The sequence below is a fragment of the Capra hircus genome, chromosome 9, assembly GCF_001704415.2.
Source record: "Capra hircus breed San Clemente chromosome 9, ASM170441v1, whole genome shotgun sequence".
In the NCBI taxonomy this organism is placed as follows: Eukaryota; Metazoa; Chordata; class Mammalia; order Artiodactyla; family Bovidae; genus Capra; species Capra hircus.
In genome coordinates this window covers 37652123-37676121 of record NC_030816.1, presented here as the reverse complement: position 1 = coordinate 37676121, position 23999 = coordinate 37652123, and the positions used below count along the sequence as shown (strand labels likewise).

The 23999-nt window shown below is 37.6% G+C and overlaps 1 protein-coding gene across 1 annotated transcript; it reads right to left on the bottom strand.

Moving 5' to 3' along the window:
* Positions 420 to 23626, bottom strand: COQ3 (coenzyme Q3, methyltransferase). Its single transcript, XM_005684654.3, has 7 exons — positions 23490 to 23626; positions 13213 to 13339; positions 11544 to 11696; positions 9431 to 9530; positions 5101 to 5343; positions 2047 to 2206; positions 420 to 772 (listed from the first exon to the last, which is right to left on the bottom strand). Exons 1-7 carry the CDS (start codon positions 23596 to 23598, stop codon positions 552 to 554), a joined length of 1113 nt encoding a protein of 370 aa, XP_005684711.1. The 5' UTR covers positions 23599 to 23626; the 3' UTR covers positions 420 to 551.

The following is a 23999-nucleotide window of genomic DNA, read 5'->3' as shown; positions in this document are numbered from 1 at the left end:
TACAGTATATATATATATATGTGTGTGTGTGCATACATGTGGGGAAAATGTCATATAATCTGTAAGGTGAAGTGAAACATGTATACCCTAATTATATGACAAAGCCTTCCCAGGGTTGCTCAGTGAAGAATCTGCTTGCAATGCAGGAGACAGGTTTGAATCCTGGATTAGGAAGATCCCCTGGAAAAGGAAATAGCAACCCACTCCAGTATTCTTGCCTGGGAAATTCCATGGACAGAGGAGCCTGGAGGGCTACAGTCCATGGAGCAGCAAGAGTCGGACACAACTTAGCAATTAAATAATCATCATGTAACAAAGGGTGAGGAACTTAAACTTCTAGATCACATAATACCTCATCAAAATTTTTTTATCCACAGAATAATCCCTTGAAAGTAGTTATTAGATGAAACAGCAAAGGCTTTTATCTAGGTTTTAGCCCTTTTTATTGACTTTTTCTCTATGATCCTGTCTCAAGAAACAAACAGTATATACTTTGTGTATTTGTAAACATCAGACCTTCAAGCCATTATACTACAGTCCTTAGAAACACTTCATTTCTTCAGCTCTTCCTGCACACCTGTGTTGGTGGAGGCTTCAGCTTGGAGCTCTTCTGTTTCCCCCTTTAAAGCAAACTCAGCAGGCGCTGGGTGTTCCTGGAGGCTGGATTTCAGGGCATGAGCTGCATAGTTAAGGCTCGTGTTTTCACTCCAATGCCAGTAACCTGAGAAGGGGTTGTAGAGCATTCCCACCACAGTCTGAACTGACAGACCATCTACAAAACATATATCAAACAGAGTATATTTAACAAATATTTACCTTCCACAAGCCAAGAGTCTCATACAACTCTCCATATTAAAAAAAAAAAAGATTTCTAACTCAACAGACACAAATATTTTGTAACCATTACAGCTCATTCTTTACTGCAACAGAACATGATATTTGGAATTTGGGTAAGTGCTCGATAAATGTTAGCTGTTATTAGAAAATACTTGAAGACAAGTGACTATTCCAATCAAGCACCTTTAAAATATTTTTTTCAGCTCCATTTCAACAATGCTAACTTGTAGAAATTGCTACATTTCTTTGAACAGATAATAGTCTTAGTAACATCAAGTTTATTGATATACTGGTATATGAACAAAAAGCATGAAACACACATGACTCTAAATATTCCAGAGGAATACTAAATGCCAAATAAATGAACAGACCAATGTTGTTACTTGACAGGAATTCAACAGATAAATCAAGTCCTCAGGAAGTGTAAAGCAGGGCTAGGAATTACAGGGAGCACAAAAATAGATTCACAGTCTTGTCTTCAAGGAGCTTATAGCCAGAAAGATGTTACAGATACCAAAATAACCGTGCTACAAGGCATGTTATAACTGATATGAAACACTACAAAAAGAGTGAAAAGTTCAAAATATAACTGACATGGCAAAGAGTCAGACGCGACTGAGCAACTGACGCGTGCACGCATGCACACACACACAAACACACACGAAGGAATCAGGAAAAATAATACGTAAGATAAGCTGATTCAAGAATGACCTCAACAGGACAAACCGAGGATATGTAAATAAAAGACATTTGGACCTAATCCTTAAATAAGAGAGAGCTAAATAGCCAAAAAGGATTCATTGATCATCTATGATTTGCTTGACCCTGGGTTAGGTGCCACAGGTGAGAGAGAAGAGGTATGTAATACCTACTCCTAACTTTAAGGAATTATGATCTAGTTGAGGAGAGATAACCAACATCCAAAGAAGAGTGGCCTAGTTCATTCAGTACTAGGTTCTGTGATTAATCATTATTGGCACATTTAAAGGCTTCCCTGGGAGCTCAGCTGGTAAAGAATCCGCCTGCAATGCAGGAGACCTCGGTTTGATTCCTGGGTCAGAAAGATCCCCTGGAGACGGTAATGGCTATGCACTCCAGTATTCTGGCCTGGAGAATTCCTTGGGGTTGCACAGTTGGACACGACTGAGTGACTTTCACTTTCAAAAGTATAGTTAGGCCTTGAAAATTGGAAACATTTTTAATACTTACTTGATTCCAGAATGCTCTCTAGCTTTTCAGGTGAAACAAACTTCTCCCAGGTATGAGTACCTTTTGGTACAATACCTGCAATTTGCTCTGAAAAAACAATTCCCAAGGCATAGGACAGCTGTGTTTTGTTGATTGTAGTAATGAATAAAGAACCCTCGGGCTAAAAACAGTATGAATAGAAGTAAAATTTTATATGTCAGGAGTATCAGCTAGATAAAAGCTTGGCTTCCCTTGCCCTCCTCCTCCCTTCCAAATAATTTAAGCGCAGTTAAGATACACAAGTGTAAATAAAATATAATTTACCAAAATAATATTTATTTCCCTCTTGGGAAATTCATTGTTATAGGCAGTCCACTATAGATGCACTTACTGAGTTTATGCAACAGTGCTTACAACTAACTCCTAAAATCACATGTTACTATGACTTATGTTTATATTAAATACATTCTTTTGTACATACAAAATACTTTATAATAAAAGTATAGAAATGAGATTAGGCTGCTCGTCCTTGTTTCATGTCCACACTGATGCTTTAACGTGTCAACACTGCCTTCTCTTCGGGGAAGCCAAGCCTGCCTAAATTGTTTGGCACAGCACACAGCCCCACAGCTTGCGCAGGCCAGCAAGGCTGGTAGGTATTCTCTGACAAAAGCATTAATGATTAAGGTATGGAAAGTGTTTGGGCTTCCCAAGTGGCTCAGTGGTAAAGAATCCACCTGCCAAGCAGGAGACAAGAGTTCAATTTCTGGATCCAGAATGGAGAAGGAAATGGGAGCTATCTCCAGTATTCTTGCCTGGGAAGTCCCAGGGACAGAGGAGCCTGGCAGGCTATAGTTCATACTTAGCACACACACATACATATTTACTCCCACAAATGGCAAAAACATTAATGGCTCTTTTAAACATTCTAATCAGCATCTGATGGAGATAAAATGCCCCTCCAAGATAATCATATTAAGATATATATATATATGAAAATATCTCAAATACCACTCCAAACCAAAAATAAAAATGATGCGAAAAGGCCCTGAAATATTTGGATGTACCTTTAAAACTAAAATATCAGACACTATTTCATGACACATTGTAACATTTCTCTGTAAAACTTTAGTATTCTAAAATACCATTCAAAATCACTTATGTGTCAACTATATCTCAATAGAGCTAAGGGAAAAATCAATTATAAATATCTAATCTGTGTTTCATAAAATCTTATTCTAAGGAAACAGTATTGGTCATTTATTTTTCTAAAAAAAGAAGCTTTCCATTAAAGCAAAAATTAGCTTGAAATTCCACATTGCCAGTATTCCTAATATATGTGAAAGACTCTCCATCCATACATACTGACTGAGACATTACACAAAAAGAAATAATTCAGGAGTTTTGCTTGGAAAATAGGAACTATGCCTAATAAGGCTCATTTAAGAGGGAACACCATCAAGAAACAATACACACTGAAGGAGACCCTGGATACATGGTAACTAACTGCAACATGGAATCCTGGATTGGATCCTGCAACAGAAAAATGACATTAGTGCAAACACTAATGAAACTGAACAGGGTCTGTAGTGTAGTTAATAGTATAATGTCAATGTTAATTTTGTAGCTTTGAAAAATATATCATGAGCTATATTCAGGGCTAGGACTATGGTGAGGCAAGTGAGATGCCTCGAGCACAAAACCCAAGGGGGTGCTCCCTTTCCGGGGTGTGCAAACGCAGGATTGGCACTGACTAGTGAGTGCTGCCTCGGACATCATGCCCTGGGTACCACACTTGCTCTTACCGGTTCCTACCCTTATTATGTAGGATGCCAACAGTGGGACACATAGGAACAGGAACACTGTGTACTGTCTTTGTAACATCTATACATTTAAAATTATTTTAAAAGGAAAAGTATATTTTAAAAGCTCTGTTTAGAGAAGAGGGCAGCAGAGGATGACAAAGTAGATAGTATCACCAACTCAATGGACATGAATTTGAACAAAATCAGGGATATAGTGGAGGACGGAGAAGCCTGGCATGCTGCCATCCATGGGGTCACTACAGTCTGACACAACTTAGAGACTCAAAAACAACAACAACAAATTTAGATAAAGGCATTTAATCCTTTTAGCTCTTGAACTTAGGGGGTTACCTCTTGAATACATAAACAACAGAGTTGGAACCACCTTCAGAGGACTAAGTCTGTGGCAAGTTACATAAGCAAAATAATGTAATGGAAAGAACCAGACTTGAAATAAAAAGATGTAGTCTTATGTCCCATTTAAGTGCCTAGTGACTTTAACTTAAAGACCATGTGACCTTTGACATCTCTTGAATTCTGATCTTCTCCAGGTCAAAGGAGTTCAGAATGCCTGCCTTACCCTCTTCACCTGGTTGTAGGTAAGATCAAATGAGATCATTTGTATCAAGTGCTTCCCTGGTGGCTCAGATGGTAAAGAATCTGCCTGCAATGCAATTCACCGAGGTTCCATCCCTGGGTCAGGGAGATCCCCTGGAGAAAGGAGTGGCTAGCCACTCCAGTATTCTTGCCTAGAGAATTCCATGGACAGAGGAGCTTGGCAGGATACAGTCCATGACAAAGAGTCAGAGATAACTGAGTGACTAACACTTTCACTTTTCTTTCTTTAAAAGCTGGTAACTATTACACATGTCATGTATACAGAGTGACTTAACAAATGCTGGCTAACCAGTTTATGCTAATTATATCTTTTTATTTTAAAGTATTAATCCAAATCAGTTTCTTAGTAATTGTCATTCAATGCCTATTAGGTATTTAATCCAAATTATACCAAGGGAAAAATACCACTGTAAATCTACTGTTTATATTACAGTGTTCAATACCAAGAGTTTTCAGGATCCCTGGACATCAAGATACTGGATCTAGAAAACCCCAGGACTCAGGGCAAGCTGGGAGGCAGAAATAATCTTCAGTAGAGATGTTGTCCCTAGATTCTGTCCTCCCAGCTTCAAGTATTAGAGAACATTTATTGCTACGGATACATACATATACTCAAAAGAAAAAACAAACAAGTAAACTCTGCAAGTCTTACCTTTAACACTTGAAAGCAGCACTGTATAAATGTTTCTAGATCAATCACATGTTCAACAACTTCAGAAGCTACGACAGCATCGAACGTCTCCACAGTGTCTTTCACAATCTCCTCCAGGGAACACGTTCTGTACTCTATCCTCTTATCCAGGACTGGGTCGAATGATTTATGGTGCTGTGCTGTTTTAATGTTCTCATCCACAGGATCGATTCCAACGACCGAAGCCCCAAGCCGCCCTAGAGGCTAATGGCATAAAAACCCGTTACCCTCAGGAAGAAAACAGAACAGTTAGCAGTCAAAACCTTCTCAAAAAGGAGACAAGATTAAACATGAGGGGAATGACTGGAGATCGTTTATGGGTACGTGGAAGTTCAATATACCATTTTCTCTAGTTTATATGTTTGATAATTTCCATAATAAAAAGCTTAAAAGTGAGAATAATCACAACAAAAAACTTATTAAGAACTACTTACGAATAGTGAGGAATTTTTGTCTACATTCTCTAGATACATTTATAGGCATATAGTACAATATAAAATATTTACAAAGTGCAATAAATGAAACAGGTCATTGTAAAAGGAGCAAAATTTTATAATATTCAAATTCTCTAAGGAACATTTTTTCTCAATAGTTTCTCCTGTGACTGACTAGAAATGATTCTTCACAGCCAATTCTTCTTTCAACCTCTACATCTGATCACGTCCCATGACATGCCTAAGTTTTTAAACACAGCCTTGATTTTGATCAAAACACTGCACAGTATTTATTTTATAACTTCTTCAGTTCAGTTCACTTCAGTCACTCAGTCGTGTCCGACTCTTTGTGACCCCATGAATTGCAGCACACCAGGCCTGCCTGTCCATCACCAACTCCCAGAGTTCACTCAGACTCACGTCCATCGAGTCCGTGATGCCATCCAGCCATCTCATCCTCTGTCGTCCCCTTCTCCTGCCCCCAATCCCTCCCAGCATCAGAGTCTTTTCCAATGAGTCAACTCTTCACATGAGGTGGCCAAAGTCCTGAAATTTCAGCTTTACCATCACTCCTTAGTTAACAAATTAAAAGTGAAAATCAAATTATTTTAACTTGGAGACATACGATCTGTAATAATACACTGAAAAAGCCATAGAACACATACAGTAAAAGTGTACTCACTCACCATCTGATACACCTCATATTCTTGATTCTAAGGGATGTATTTTCACGTATTTTACATTTCCTGAAATTTTATAATTGATGTCAAAAGAAACCAGGCCACTGCCATATGAAGAACACATGTTCTATGCATACGGAAACTTAGTTATGCATCAAAGGCCTCTGCTAACCTCACTGTCAACTTGGCTGTTATGACCTTGACAGTAAGACACACCCCTGGATCTTCACTGATATTTGACTCTTACCTACACTGTTAACTTAAAATATCTTTCAAAGGTCTGCTTACCATGCAGCATTGAAACAAAAAGTTACTGTGCTAATAGAAGATTACAAAATTTACTCTAAGCTAAAGCAAATATTGTTCACAGGGAGAATGAGTATTCTTCCAAGAACTCTAGAGCACCTAAAAAGGGGAGAGCCTCCAAAGCCTGCAAGACTCTTACATTTTGATACTGAAGCAAGTGCAAAAGGACAGCTTATCAGTACATTTAAACCAGTGGAAACTGCCTAATATCCTGGGAGGAAAGAGACAACAAAATTTTCAAAACTATTTGAATGACCAGTGCTTTTTTTCTTTCTTTCTTTAAAAATTGAAGTATAGTTGATTTACAATATTATATTAATTTCAGGTATATAATCATACAGTGATTCAATAGTTTTATAGAGTACACTCCATTTTTGGAGAAGGAAATGGCAACCCACTCCAGTACTCTTGCCTGGAAAATCCCATGGACAGAGGAGCCTGGTGAGCTGCAGTCCATGGGGTCGCAAAGAGTTGGACATGACTGAGCAACTTCACTTCACTTCACACTCCATTTAAGGTTATTATAAAATAATAGCTATATTTTCCTGTGCTATACAATATATCCTTGTTGCTTATCTGTTTTATACACAGCAGTTTGTGCCTCTTAATCCTCTTATACCTATCTTGCTCCTCCCCACTTCCTTTTTCTCACTGGCAACTACTAGTTTGTTCTCTATATCTGTGAATCTGTTTTTGTCTTGTTATAGGCATTTATTTATTTTTAAGACTCCACATATAAACAATAACTACAATATTTGTCTTTGACTTATTTTACTAAGTGTAATACCATCTAGGTCCATCCACATTGTTGTAAATGACAAAATTTTCATTCTTTTTTATGGCTGAATAATACTACAGTGTGTGTGTGTGTGTGTGTGTGTGTGTGTGTGTGTGTGTGTGTGTGTGTGTGTGTGTGTGTGTGTGTGTGTGTGTGTTGTGTATCACATCTTCTTTATCCATTCATCTGTTGATGGATACTTGGGTTGCTTTCATATCTTGGCTCTTATAAATAATGCTGCTCTGAACATTGGTCTGCTGTATCTTTTCGAATTAGTTTCTCCGTTTTCTTCAGATGTCGACCCAGGGGTAGAGCTGCTCAGTCATATGGCAGTGCTATTTTCAGTGTTTTGAGGAACCTCCCCACTTTCTCCTGTACTGGTTGCATCAATTTACATTCCCACCATCAGGGTCCTAGGGTTTCCCTTTTTCCATAGCCTCACCAACATTTGTTATTTGTAGACTTTTTAATGATAACCATTCAGACTGGTTTGAGGTGACATGTCATTGTGGTCTTGATTTGCATTTCTCTGATGATTAGGGATGTTGAGCATCTTCTCATCTGCCTGTTGGCCACCTGAATGTCTTCTTTGGGAAAATGTCTCTCAGGTCTTCTGCTAGTTTTTCAGTCAAGTTGTTTATTTGTTGATGTTGAGGTGTGTGAGCTTTAATGTATTTTGGTTCAGTTCAGTTCAGTCGCTCAATCGTGTCCAACTCTCTGTGACCCCATGAACCACAGCACACCAGGCCTCCTTGTCCATCACCAACTCCCGAAGTCCACTCAAACCCATGTCCATTGAGTCAGTGATGCCATCCAACCATTTTATCTTCCATCGTGCCCTTCTCCTCCTGCCCTCAATCTTTTCCAGCATCAGGGTCTTTTCCAATGAGTCAGCTCTTCGCATCAAGTGGACAAAGTATTGGAGTTTCAGCTTCAACATCAGTCCCTCCAATGAACACCCAGGACTGATCTCCTTTAGGATGGACTGGTTGGATCTCCTTGCAGTCCAAGGGACTCTCAAGAGTCTTCTCCAGCACCACAGTTCAAAAGCATCAATTCTTCGGTGCTCAGCAGCTTTCTTTATAGTCCAACTCTCACATTCATACATGACTACTGGAAAAACCATAGCCTTGACTAGACAGACCTTTGTTGGCAAAGTAATGTCTCTGCTCTTTAATATGCTATTTAGGTTGGTCATAACTTTCCTTCCAAGGAACAACCGTCTTTTAATTTCATGGCTGCAATCACCATTCACAGTGATTCTGGAGCCCAGAAAAAAAAAGTCAGCCACTGTTTCCACTGTTTCCCCAACTATTTGCTATGAAGTGAAGGGACTGGATACTAAACCCATATCAATCATATCATTTGTAAATACTTTCTCCCATTTAGTAGGTTATCTTTTTGCCTTGATGATAGTTTTCCTTGTTATAAAAAAACTTTTAAGTTTAATTAGCTCCCATTTATTTATTTTCATCAGTGCTTCATTTTTGTGTAAAAAAAACTCCTCACTATACTTTTCTGAAATATTTATATATTTTTAAGGAAGTAAAAAGCATGTATTACTTTTATAATCATAAAAATATTAAAAACATTATACTTTTCCATTAAAAAAAAATGAACAGTATTATTTCTTAAAAGGATAAAAGAGGGGCTTTCCTGGTGGCTAAGTGGGAAAGAATCTACCTGCCAATGCAAGAGACATGGGTTCAATCCCTGATCTGGGAAAATCCCACATGCCCTGGAATGAGTAAGCCTGAGGGCCATAACTACTGAGCCTGTGCTCGAAGCCAGGGAGCTGCAGCTACAGAGGCCCCGTGCCACGGCTACTGGAGCCCACAGGCCCCAGAGCCCGCCCTCTGCAGCAAGAGAAGCCACCACAATGGGAAGCCTGCACAGCACTAGAGAGTAGCCCCGCTCGCCACAGCTAGAGAAAAGCCCATGCATCAGTGGAGATCCAGTGCAGCCAAAGATAAACAAATAAAATAAGTGGGAAAAGAACCTTCTCCAATTAAAAAAAAAGGATAAAAGAGGCATAAACCCACTTCTCAATTTTGTTCCCAGTTAAAAATGGCAAAAAGCCGTAAATCACTTACTTCTGTTAACAAGCCACCACCACAACCAACATCAAGAATCTTCATCCCAGACAAAGGTTTTCCTGGCTGGTGATCAGCAACTGTTTTTAAAAGATTATCTCTTAAAAAAAATTCAAAATATATAAAAACAGATTATTAATTTTATCAATGAAGTCTTAAAAGTGTATAATTTTCAAAGAAATATTAAACTGTTTTTAATCTATTTAAGACTATCGATTTGGGGGGTAAAAAATCTTTTATTTTCAGCATAAAATGATATTATGCTTAATTTATAAAACATTTTTAGTAATCAAAAGCAGGAGGTTTAAAGTAAAGCTCTTGAAATAATCTAGTAATAATTATGACTCAATTATTACTTTAGTAATAATCTAAAGAAAACCTTTAAAAACAATCTCATTTAGATTAACCTACTTTTATTCACTTGATATATCATGTCACCTGAGACATTTATTAGCTACACTGTTAGTATTTGCTAGATTCATTTCATATTAGCAACAAATAGGCTCTTTTACAGGGCTGAGAAGAAGCAGACTAGAGATTTGTACTTTCAGATTTTGTCTATATTCCCTTCTAAATTGAGTCTCTTTTAATCTTCTAAGTTAGTGGTGTTTTTATGATCACGTAAACAGGCATCCAAATCAAGTAAACTTAATTCTAAGATAATCATAATAATACTTTACCATATACACAAACGTAAGCACACACATATATACACCCAAACACACTCAGATACATATAGCCAAAATATAAACTGAACTTTTAAGTTGGACTACTAATTATACTTGGAATTCTAACTATACTTATATTATAGTTGGAATTCTAATTATACTTATATTAAAATAAATATATGTAATAAGGACATCTTAGGATATCTTTTATTGCTATTCAAATTAATTGATTTTTAAGAAAAACCTACATAGTGGTTAAGGAGATAACTCCAGAATGTTAGAACAGAAAGGACCCATTTCAAATGAAATCCAATCTATTCTTCACACATTGGACAAAATGACTCCTTTACATCATAATTCAAATCATATTGGTCCCTTTCAATGGTTTTAATTATGATTAGAATAAAATCTAAACTTCTAACCATAATTTGGACTGCCCTGGATGGTCTTTTTAAGTGTGATGTCTTCACTAAGAGAGTCACAGTGGTTGGAATAGAGTGGTTCTCAAGCTAAGTGTGCATCAGAATCATCTGGAAAGTTTCCTAAAACACAGACTGCTGACCCCCAAAGCAGTAGGTCCATCATGATAGCTGAGAATTTTGTATTTCTAACAAAATCACAGGCAATACTGATGTTGCTAGTCCAGAGCTAACACTGAGAACCATTGATCGAGCTTAACAGAATGACATTTCTGCTTTTCTCTGCCTTAGTATTTCTGTGATCCACTAATTCAGTGGTAGCAAAAACACACCAGCAGTTTCCTTTTCGCTGCACTAATATCAACCAGCAAAACCAGTCAGGAAGTTCCTTAAAGGCAGTCTGATCTGATATTTTGGGTCTATCACAGAGCTTTGCCCTATCGGCTGCTGAAAAATGTTTAATGAATAAATAAAGACATGGACAGCTGAACGAATAAGCAATTCTGTGATAGGTGGGTTCTGATGAACCCTTGCCATAGCAAACTCTAAGCTCCTGAAATACATGAACTATGTTTTGAATGATGAATACCTCAGCAACTCTTATACTCTTACAGAGTCTAGACCCCAAGCTCTGTACAAGGTTACGTTCTCAAAAAAATTTGTTGGATTGAACTTTCTAAGTAGCATTCCTTTTATCAAACTTCCTAAATGTCAGAGATGCTATAAAATGACCTTGATGCCACAGGATCATAATTCCTTTTCATATGGATTTAGTTCTAATTAACTTGATAATAACCAAAAATACTTCTAGCTAATTTATGACAGTAGTCTAGAATTTAAATGGTGTTATTTAAAAAAATTAATAGTTTTGAACAATGGACACTGAAGAGAATCCTAATTTCCAAAGCGAACGTAAAATGCAAAGTTTTGAACTTAGGCATAAACCAAGAGAAAAATGACCTTGAAAGAAAATGAATTATTGAAAAGAGCTATATTTTAAAAGGCCTAGAATTTCTGGACTGTTACCTAATGAATGGCACCCTCAGGTCATTCATAGAGTGCAGGGGTGCATATACTCCTTGCTCGTCCCACCACTTGTGAGCCAGGGCCAGGAAGGTCCTCACTTCACTCGTGTCTACAGTGGTCTGTGAAGTACTGTATGGTCTTGTCCAAGGGAGCCTAAGAGATCATTAAGAAGAGCCAGGCAAAAATTACCATTTAAAAAAATGCAGCATGGGATATATTAAGTAGAAAGATAGTCTAATTTATAATTTATTAGATTCTAAACATATATATTATTCATTTTCTGATATTTCAAAACAAATTTTCTTATAATTACAGTGCATATATATATATATATAACAAATTAATTTGCTTTCAAAGTAAGTTACAACAAAAATGAAACTTTATAAAACTTGGACTTTTGGGTCATTTAATAGTAGCAGCTGTAGTAGTGGAGTAGTAGTAGTAACTATTTACTGATCACAGTTCCTGAAACATAGTGGGTGCTCAGGAAACATCTGTCAAATAAATAATCTGAACGGGAAAGGCTAGAAGAGTATATAGTTCACCTAAATTTTTTAAAAATCAAATGGGATCAAATAGGGACTAAATAGGGATCACACAGACACTACACCAGGTCCCATGTCAAAGAACATGATAGAAAAATCCCCCAGAGGTTCTTGGGTAACAGAATAGGTTGTTAGGTTAGCATTGGTAATGACATTTAAATTTGTACCTTGTTTTTCTTAGCTACACAGAGTATGTTCTATACTAATTACTCACTATCCTTTTAAGAATTAAATGTTACTCTTCTTTAATATTATCTTATGAATATTACCCTCTTTTTCATGCTTCATGCAAAGCCTGGGTAATGAAGGACTAACTTAGAATAGATAACAGCAGGTGGTTGCTCAGTTGATCAAGAATGATTTTACAGACATCCAATCTCAAATGAACTCATTCATTTATGAGAAGTAGAAGCATGCATTTGGAAAACAGAGCTCACACCTTAACTCTAAGCAATATTTTTCACAAGGTTAGAAATTGGTTTATAATATATGAATACATGAAGATATTACTTTGATTCAATCTTACTATCTAGAATGTATACTTACCCACTATATATTTATGTTGCACCCGAAACATTTATGATTTAAGCACTGTGTTATTTGTGTCCTGTCATAAGGATATTACGAGGAAGTAAAAGCAGTTCTCCAAGTAATATAGTCTTACATTAAAAATGAAAGCTATCACTGAATATGGATGAAAAGTGAGCACTGGATTTATACTATACACAAATTTTCTGAGGGTTTGAAATCTTTCAAATTTAAAAGTTGTTGGAAAAATAAGAATATTTAAATAAACAAAAGCTACCTTAAGGCCTTCCCTGGTGGCTCAGATGGTAAAGAATACGCCTGCAATGCAGGAGACCTGGGTTCAATCCCTGGGTTGGGAAGATCCCCTGGAGGAGGACATGACAACCCACTCCAGTATTCTTGCCTGGAGAATCCCACGGACGGAGGAGCCTGGTGGGCTAAGTCCACAGGGTTGCAAAGGGCCGGACATGACTGAGTGGCTAAGCACCTTAATCAAACCACATGAGCTATACTGACAGTTTATTAAATACAATCAATACAAAACTATTATTGTACATAACTGTGTAAATATTTGCCACAGTAATGAATAAACTTACCTAAAAATTTTCATCCAATTCAGGCAGGCAAAAGTCATGCTATAGGATTTGAACCACATGATTCTGTTTTCATTGAAAACCCATGGTTTAATTTGCGGAATCCAACTGAGCTGATTCTTTGGATAAACTGAAAAAAGAAAACTAAATGTCTAAACAAAGCATTGTACAGTGTGAATCCCTGATATGCATGTAACTGAATAAACTATTTTATATGGCAATCTTATATTACAATTGACAAACAAAAGGGTTTTTTTTCTTAATTTTGTATTTTATTCTAAATTATATAAAAAATATCTTGCAGTCTGCTATCTAACTCTAATCAGACATTCCTGAAATTATAATTAGCAAAAATAAGTAATGCCTATGTTACAGTTTTTCATGCACTTGTTTTTATATCCACATACTGCTGTATAAAATTATTAAAAATTATATTCAAATTTAAACTATATTACCTTTTAAGCTAAGGTAATATTAATTTTGAGATTATTTACCAAAACTGGTTCAAATTCTCTTACTTTCATGTTAGCTACATGAAATTGATTTATACATATGCTCAATACTCTTTACAGAGGAAAAAATGTGCATATATATATAAAATGTATACATCTGTATATATATATCCTAAAATAAATAGTCATCCAGTTTACAAGTTCCAATTTACACAAGAGCCTACTTCACGAATTACTCTGCAGCAAAACATTCAGTTGTTCACTAAACATTTAAATAAAATAGATCTTAGAGCAAAGAAAACTACTAGGACATTACAAATTTAACAAAAAAAGTCAATGGTTTCTACACATCAACTGGAAAGCAAAATTCAAAATGTTCTTTCATTTAAAATCAGTCCAAAAAAATACTTCCATTGCAGCAAAATACTTCCATTCCAGCAAAACATGTTCAGAGATCTGTAATCAAAGACAACCTAATAAATAATGAAACATACGATATTCATGGAGTGGAAGATTCAAAATAAATCCTCCCCAAATTCATCTATATATTCAACACAATTTCTACCAAAATTCCAACAGTCTTTTTTTGGTAGTTATAGACAAGCTGATTCTAAAATTTATATAAAAAGGCAAAAGAGACAGAATAATTAAAACAATATTGGAAAAAAAATAAAATTTTTGTGAATAAAATTGCAAGAATCAAATACCCAATTTTAGGACTTATCATAGAGCTACAGTAACCAAGGCAGTGAGGTACTGGAGGAGAGACAGACTCAAACATCAGTGCAAGAAAAGAACGTCCACAGACAGACAAAAAAAAAAATTTACCCAACTGATTTTTTTCAACAGTGCAGAAAGCAGTTCAAAGGAAGAAGAATGGTCTTTTCAATAAATGATGTTGAAACAATTAGATGTCCTCAACACCAAAAAAAATTTTGACCTAAATCTCACATCTTACACAAACCTGAACTCAAAATTATATAAATGCAAAACTATAAAACTTTTAGAAGGAAATACAGCAGAAGATCTTCATGACTTAGAGTTACACACAGAGTTCTCATATCTCACACCAAAATCACAATCCATACAAGAAAATATTGATTAAATTGGATTTAATCAAAATTCAAAACTTAGGTTCTGCAAAACACCTTGTTAAGAAAAAGAAAAGTCAAGTCACAAACTGGGAGGAAATACTTGCAAAACATATATCTCATAAAGAACTGGTATCTGGAATATATACTCTAAACTCAACAGTAAAATGAAACAAAAACAAATAAAAATCTCCCACAGAAAAAACAAAACAAAATAATCAATACAGTTATAAAATTACTGGGTGTGGGTATTATAAAATGGATATAAAAAGACATTTCATTAAAGAGGATCAGTCAGTTAGTTCAGCAGCTCAGTCGTGTCCGACTCTTTGCGACCCCGTGGACTGCAGCACATCGGGCCTCCCTGTCCATCACCAACTCCTGGAGTTTACTCAAACTCATGTCCATTGAGTCGGTGATGCCACCCAACTATCTCATCCTCTGTCGTCCCCTTCTCCTCCTGCGTTCACTCTTTCCCAGCATCAGGGTCTTTTCCAGTGAGTCAGCTCTTTGCATCAGGTGGCCAAAGTATTGGAGTTTCAGCTTCAGCATCAGTCCTTCCAATCAGTATTCAGGAATGATCTCCTTTAGGATGGACTGGTTGGATCTCCTTGCAGTCCAAGGGACTCAAGAGTTTTCTCCAACACCACAGTTCAAAAGCATCAATTCTTCTGTGCTTAGAAGAGGATATATAGATGCAAATAAGCACATAAAGAGATATTAAGTATCAATAGCCATTCAGTTCAGTTCAGCTCAGTTCAGTCGCTCAGTCGTGTCCGACTCTTTGCGATCCCATGAATCGCAGCACGCCAGGCCTCCCTGTCCATCACCAACTCCTGGAGAAGAATGCAAATGAAAGCCACTGCATACCTCTCAAATTGGCTAAAATTTAACCATCCTTGATATGACCAGGTGTGGATGAAGATAGGAAAAAACTGGATCTCTTATATATTGCTAGTAGGAATGTAAAATGGTACAGACACCATGAAAAGGAATTTAGCAGTTTCCAATAAAGTTAAACGTATTTATCTTGCAGCTTAGCAACTGCATTCCTGAGCATTTACCCCAGAGAAGTAAAAATTTAATCCACACAGAAACCTGTACATCAATTTTCATAGCAACTTAATCCATAACAGCCCCAAACTGGAAACAATCAAAATATCCTACAGTAGGTGAATGGTTAAACAAACTGTGGCATATTCATATCATGAAATATTACTAACAAGTCAAAAGGAGTTAACTATAGATACATGCAGAAAGTTGGATAGATTTCAAGGGTATTTATGCTGAGTACAGAAAAATTTTTTCAAAAGGTATATATTGTATGGTTCCATTCACATAAAACTCTTGAAATGGCTAAATTATAACGGAAATAATAATATAATGTAACAGATCAAGGTTTAAGGTTGCCGGTAGGATTTGACTATAAAGGAGCAGTACCAGGACTTTTGTTGTGATTATGGGACAGTTCCATATCCTGATTGTGGTGATTATTACACAAATCTCTATGTGTAGTAACACAAACACACACAGACTCAAGGAGCACATGTTAAGGTGGTGATATCCAAATAAGGACTGTAGTTTAGTTAACGGTATCATACCAACGTCAATTTTCTGACATTGTATTATATTGGCCCAAAAGTTGATTTTTGGATTTTTCCATACAATGTAGTGGAAGTCCTAACAAACTTTTTTTGCCAGCCCAATAATATGGTTATGTAAGATGTTATCACTGAGGAAATGGGTGAAGGGCATATGGAAATTCTCTGTATTATTTTTGTAACTTATGAGTCTAATTATTTCAAAATAAAATTTAATTAAAAAGCACAAGTGCACACTACAAAATGATTCTCCTATTCCTGACTATACATCTATCCAATTTTCCTCTCCAGAGGCAACCAATGTTACTAGATTTGCTTGTAAGCATCCAGATATTCTATACATAGTTTATCTTGTATATCAACTTCTCTCCTTTTATACAAAATGTAGCACAGTATACTCATTCTTCTGTACCTTGCTCTTTTCAGGTACTGATGTATCTTGAAGACTTTTTTATATAATAGAGCGTAAGAACTTCCTTTTTTTAGAGTTACACAATAATCCACTGTATGGCTATATTTCATCATTTATTTAAGCAGTGCTCTACTAATAGATATTTATTTAGGCTACTTCTAATTTTGTGCTACTCCAAAAACATAAGATTGAATTACACAGGTGACTTCATATATTTTTGAGACTACCTGCATATAAAACCCCAAGAACTGTTGTGTCAACTGGCATGTGTATTTATAAATTCATAATTTCCTTCACAGATGTTGAACCAATGCAATTTCATGGGTAATATGAGATTCTAGGGATGGTTTTCCCACACTGATTATATGTTGATAGCCACCTATGCAATGTATTATCAAACTTTTTTATCTTTGCTAATCCAATAGGTGAAAATGGTATCTCAGTAGAGTTTCAATTTATCATGAGTGAAGTTAAGTGTCTTTTTTAAATTTAATGGTGCTATAGGTAAAGGGTTAGTCACTTAGCTGTCTGGCTCTTTGTGATCTCATGGACTATAGCCTGCCATGTTCCTCTGTCCATAGTATTCTCCAGGTAAGAATACTGGTGTGGGTTGCCATTCCCTTCTCAAGGAGATCTTCCCGACGCAGGGATCGAACCTGGGTCTTCTGCATTGCAGGCAGATTCTTTACCATCTGAGCCACCAGGGAAGCCCCCAGTAGTGCAACGGTCTGCATAATATCCCCTCCAAATGTTGAAATCCTGACCCCCAAGCTGATGGTATTAGGTGGTGGACTCTGGGCAGGATTAGGTCTTAAGGATGGAACTTTCATGACTAAATTTAGTGCTCTTATATAAAAAGACTGCAAAGAGTAAAAAGGATCTACCTATGAACCAGGGATGTGAGCACTCACCAGGTACCAAACTTTGGATTCTGCAGTCCCAGGGCTGTGAAAAATAATATTGTTGTTTATAAGTTGCCTGGTCTGTGGTATTTTGTTGCAGTAATGGAACTAAGACAAACGGTCATTTATATTTCATGTCTTGCCTTTTCACAGTCTCTGAACATTCTTCTGAGATTTTTATGTTTTTCAAATTTTGTCTTATAGGACTTTACAGTCTGGCCCAAATTAACTTCAATGTTTTCAAAAAAAAGTTTGTGTTTCTAGGCTTTTGCTCATGTTATTCTCTCTTCCATCATTGCTAGCTGTATTACTTTTTAAGACCCAGGTCAACTATCACCTCCTTTATTTCTTTAGGTAGGTAAATGAGCTATTAGAGAATTAAGTGGGACTTTCCTGATGGTCCAGAGGTTAAGACTTTGCCTTCCAATGTAGGGGGCGTGGGTTCAATCCCTGGTTGGGGAAGGAATGCCAAAAAACCAAAATGTTAAAAAAAAAAAAAAGGCAGCAACATTGTAACAAATTCAATAAAGACTTTAAAAGTGGTCCAAATCACAAAAATATTTTTAAAAAAGAAGAGAATTATGTAAACTGTGATACATAGATAAGAATTTACAGTTGACCCTTGAACAACTTGGGGGTTATGGGTGACAAGGCATGCATGCAGTCAAAACCCCAGGTATAACTTTGTAGACAGCCTTCTGTATCTGCCATCCTACATTCTTGAATTTAACCAACCTCAGACAGTATGGTAACTGGAATACATATTTACTGAAAAAAATCTGCATTTAAGAAAACTGGTACAGTTCAAACTTGTATTGTTCAAGGGTCAATTGTATAAAGTATTATCATGAAATTGAGCCTCAAAGATTTTAATCTAGTCCTTGCTCTCTGGCCAGTGATGACCCCTGTCTCCCTCTCACCTCATCTCATTTCAGGATAATTAGGCCTTCAGTCATCAGTATGGCCAGAATTCTTAACAGCCTTAAAAATCGCTTCACCATAACTGAGAGAAACTAATCAAGTTTGTATTAATAGATGCTAACAATTCCTTCTTTAAAAAAAAAATTATTTGGCTGTGCTGAGTCTTAATCATAGCATGAGTAATCTTTAGTTGTAGCCTGCAGGATCTAGTTCCTTGACCAGGAATCAAACCCAGGCCCCCTGCATTGGGAGCTTGGAGTCTCAGCCATTGGACCACCAGGGAAGTCCCATATCAATTCCTACTTTACCTTGAAACTGTGACATTCTGGTATTTGAAATTTCAAAGGAATAGGAAATTTTTTCATTTTATGTATTCAAAAAGTCATTTATCAGCACTTCTCGGGTACTAAGCTAACAGTGCAGAAGCCCTCTACCCTGCCAATGCTGTAGTTCCAGCATTCGTCATTGTCTGGATTACTCTTAGGCCTCCCTGAGCCGCCACTCCACTTTCTACACAGATGCCAAGTGTTATTTCTTAAAGACAAGTCTGATAATGTTATTCCTTTAGTAATTTCCCACTTCTTCAAGATAAAGTCAATCCCAGGAGCTGTGTGTGGTCTTTCATGTACTCGTCATGACCTACAACATCTCCTGTCTTATCCCTGGCCATTCTCTGCCCTCACTTATGGCCCTTTATCCACACCATACTTCTCAAGCAACACCTTGCAGTTTCTGAGAAACTGCCTCACAGATACTCAAGCTGGTCCTCTGGCCACTCCAACTTCTTAAACTGGACAACTTTAAGACAGCTTCTTAAATACCTTGTTTAAGAACTTCCCCTGACCCCAAATATCTATTTCTTTTATGTCCACTCCGGAAAATTGGAAATGTTTACACTGTATGTTTTCTAAACTTCTGATTATAAAAGACATACTTACTGAAAAATTACAAAAAGTATATAAAGAATTTTAAAATCATAGATCACCAACTCCACTTCATATAATCACCGCTAAAATTTTAATATATCTCTATTCTCGCTATATATCTCCAAGTTCATAATACAAGCTGATTTGTAGCTGATTTTTTTTTTACTGTTTTTAAAATTGACATGTAGTTAATTTACAATATTGTCTTCATTTCAGGTGTACAGTGACTCAGATGGATGTATATATATACACATATGAATATATACACATTTTTTTACAGATTCTTTTCCATTATAGGTTATTACAAGATACTGAATATAGTTCTCTGTGGTATACAGTAGGTTCCTATTGTTTATCTATTTTATATATATATAAATAACATATATTAGTGTGTATATGTTAATTCCAAACTCATAATTGATCCCCTCCTACCCCACTCCTGCTATCTTTTTGTAAGTTTGTTTTCTACGTCTGTGAGTCTATTTCTGTATTGTAAATAAGTTTCATTTATATCATTTTTTTCAGATTCCACATATAAATAGTATCATGTGATGTTTGTTTGTCTCTGACTTACTTCACTGTTTGACAATCTCTAGGTCCATCTATGTTTCTGCAAATGGCATTATTTCTTTAAAGGCTGAATAACACTCCATTGTGTATATATACCACATCTTCTTTATCTGTTCATCTGTCAAAGGACACTTAGTCTGTTTCCATGTCTTAGCTATTGAAACAGTGCTGCTATGAACGATGGGGTGCATGCTTCTTTTCAGATCAAGGTTTTCTCCATATAAATGCCCAGAAGTGGAATTGCAGGGTCCTTGTTGCTCTTCTTGAACACAACAGACGTGACTCCACCTCAGGGCCTTTGCAACTGCTGCTGTCGCTGCCTGGCATATCTTTTCCAGGTTATCAACACACCTCACTCCTTCATCTCATTCACGTTCAAGTACATCATTTCATCCCTGATCATCCTGCTGACACTGAAACCCCTCAACCCATATGTAAGATCATATGGTAACTCTATTTTTTGTTTTTTAAGGAAACTCTATACTGTTTTCCATAATAGCTGCCCCAATATACATTCCCACCTAGAGTAAAGGAGGCTTCCTTTTTCTCGACACCTCTCTAGTATTATTTGTAGATCTTTCTTTCAAGCATGGCCATTCTGACTGGTGTGAGGTGATACCACATTGTAGATTTACATTTCTCTAATAATTAGCAGCAAATTTGGAATATGTCAGCAAATTTGGAAAACTCAGCAGTGGCCACAGGATTGGAAAAGGTCAGTTTTCATTCCAATCCCAAAGAAAGGCAATCCCCCAAAATGCTCAAACTACTACACAATTGCACTCATCTCACACGCTAGTAAAGTAATGCTTAAAATCTCCAAGCCAGGCTTCAGCAATACGTGAACTGAGAACTTCCAGATGTTCAAGCTAGTTTTAGAAAAGGCAAAGGAACCAGAGATCAAATTGGCAACATCTGCTGGATCATAGAAAAAGCAAGAGAGTTCCAGAAAAACATCTATTTCTGCTTTATTGACTATGCCAAAGCCTTTGACTGTGTGGATCACAATAAATTGTGGAAAATTCTGAAAGAGATGGGAATACCAGATCACTTGACCTGCCTCTTGAGAAACACGTATGCAGGTCAGGAAGCAACAATTAGAACTGGACATGGAACAATGGACTAGTTCCAAATAGGAAAAGGAGTACGTCAAGGCTGTGTATTGTCACCTTGTTTATTTAACTTATATGCAGAGTACATCATGAGAAACGCTGGGCTGGAGGAAGCACAAGCTGGAATCCAGATTGCCGGGAGAAATATCAATAACCTCAGATATGCAGATGACACCACCCTTATGGCAGAAAGTGAAAAGGAACTAAAAAGCCTCTTGATGAAAGTGAAAGAGGAGAGCGAAAAAGTTGGCTTAAAGCTCAACATTCAGAAAACTAAGATCATGGCATCTGGTCCCATCACTTCATGGCAAATAGATGGGTAAACAGTGGAAACAATGGCTGACTATTCTTTAGGGCTACAAAATCACTGCAGATGGTGACTGCAGCCATGAAATTAAAAGACGCTTACTCCTTGGAAGAAAAGTTATGACCAACCTAGTCAGCATATTAAAAAGCAGAGACATTACTTTGCCAACAAATGTCTGTCTAGTCAAGGCTATGGTTTTTCCAGTGGTCATGTATGGATGTGGGAGTTGGACTATAAAGAAAGCTGAGTGCTGAAGAATTGATGCTTTTGAACTGTGGTGTTGGAGAAGGCTCTTGAGAGTCCCTTGGACTGCAAGATCCAACCAGTCCATCCTAAAGGAAATCAGTCCTGAATATTGATGGGAAGGACTGATGCTGAAGCTGAAACTCCAATACTTTGTCCATCTGAGGTGAAGAGCTGATTCATTGGAAAAGACCCTGATGCTGGGCAAGATGGAGGGCAGGAGGAGAAGGGGACGACAGAGGATGAGACAGTTGGATGGCATCACAGACTCAATGGACATGAGTTTGGGTGAACTCCAGGAGTTGGTGATGGACAGGGAGCCGAGCTGTCCTGTGGTTCATGGAGTCACGAAGAGTCGCACACAACTGAGCTACTGAACTGAACTGAATGATTAGCAATATTGAGCTTTTCATATGGTGGGTCACCCAAATGTCTTCCTCAGAGAAATGTCTATTTAGGTCTTCTGTAACTTACTTTCTTAACACTGCTGCTGCTGCCGCTAAGTTGCTTCAGTCGTGTCCAACTCTGTGAGACCCCAGAGACAACAGCCCACCAGGTTCCCCCGTCCCTGGGATTCTCCAGGCAAGAACACTGGAGTGGGTTGCCATTTCCTCCTCCAATGCATGAAAGTGAAAAGTGAAAGTGAAGTCGCTCAGTCGTGTCCGACTCGAAGCGACCCCACGGACTGCAGCCCACCAGCCTCCTCTGTCCATGGGATTTTCCAGGCAAGAGTACTGAAGTGGGGTGCCATTGCCTTCTTAAGGCTACATTTAATCATTTACCACGTGGCTTCACTTTGATTTAAACTATGATTTTAATTGAGGCAGCATTATTTTTCACTCTATTGACAGTAACGCCTTCATTTTTTTTTAACTGGCTGGGTCACAGCTTGTCGGATTCCAGTCCTCTATCAGGAATTGAACCCTGTCCACGGCAGTGAAACACTGGGATCCTAACCACTAGGCCACCAGCGAACTCCCACAACTTCTCAATTCTACTGGAGGCCTTTAAGTTTCCCAGGTTTTGTTCTTTATAACCTGATCTTAGCTTCAACTAACATTTTATTTAAAATGACCTTTAGCTATCACTTCTTTAAAATTCCCAGTGTCTTGCAGAGGGTATTTGTTAAATGAGTTTCATGCAAAGAATGAACTTAACGTTCTGGTTAATACTGGGAGTTAAATAATCAAACTGTCTTCTACAAGCATCAGGTTCAGTGAGGTTTTTTTTCTTCTTATTTTCTCAGTTTGTTGAATTAACCTATTCATCAAAAAACAGTATAGCTGCCTTATGCTCTGGGAAAAAAGGGGGAGGGGCAAGATATGTGCAAATAAAACACAAATACAAGACGATCAATAACTATAAGACAGTTGGTGTCCTTTCCCGCTGAGGCAAAAGAAAAAAAGCAAAAGACCGCGATTCCAGCAGGCACAGTTGTCGCCGGCTCCTAGGGAAGGAGCTCAACGAAAATAAGACAAAGGTCACTGAATATATGGCGGCGGACCGCGCGGCCTTCGCTCTCCTCCGCCAGGACCGCTAGTCTTCAGCTACTTTTCCCAGCCTCTGGGAAAGGGAGGGTAAGAGCCTGGGCCGAGCGTTCGACTCACAGGAAGGACCAGCACCGAAGACACAGACTTGGCCCAACCCGCGCGGAACCCAGCCGGCCGCCCTATACCGCGCCTGCGCAGAACACTCTGTCCGCTCCAAGGGCTTCGTGAGCGTAACACACATACACACACTCACCCGCCGACGTAGTTAAGCGAGAAGAGTCAGCCTGTGTCCTCTGGAATCCCAATCTAAGTCCTTCTAAAATTCGACTCCCGGAGGAGCTCAGTTTGCTACCTCCCCACATCACGACAGAACGGATACGCCTCTCTTCCGGTCCCTCCCGTAAAAGATCCCCAACAGAAAGGTTCCGAGAGCCATCTTAATCATGGTCACTGTGGTGGATATTATAGATGTGTGGCTGTAATTAGTGTTCACGTTCAGTGTCAAACTAGGCATTCAGTTAGACTATAGAATGCTTGCATTATCATGTTTGGCTATGCCTACTCCTATATGACCTCTCAAAGCAGCCATCAGACCACCTCCAGGTAGCCACGTATGAGCTGTGTGAGCTTTTATTCCTGTATAGCTCTAATTATTTCATACTTAACAGATGTCTCCCAAGGACGTTTATATTCCTATCTATAAGACACTGACCCTAAGAGAATAACAAAAGGTCTGAAGCATTTCTTTCTTAAGGGGAATACT

Excerpts from the sequence above, each read along its gene's own strand:
- COQ3 (XM_005684654.3), bottom strand. The coding sequence starts at position 23,598 with ATGTGGGGAGGTAGCAAACTGAGCTCCTCCGGGAGTCGAATTTTAGAA. Across the intron at positions 5,344-9,430 it reads GTGGTGGCTTGTTAACAGAA|CCTCTAGGGCGGCTTGGGGC; the intron begins GTAAGTGATTTA and ends TTATGCCATTAG. Across the intron at positions 773-2,046 it reads AGAGAGCATTCTGGAATCAA|ATGGTCTGTCAGTTCAGACT; the intron begins GTAAGTATTAAA and ends TATGTTTTGTAG.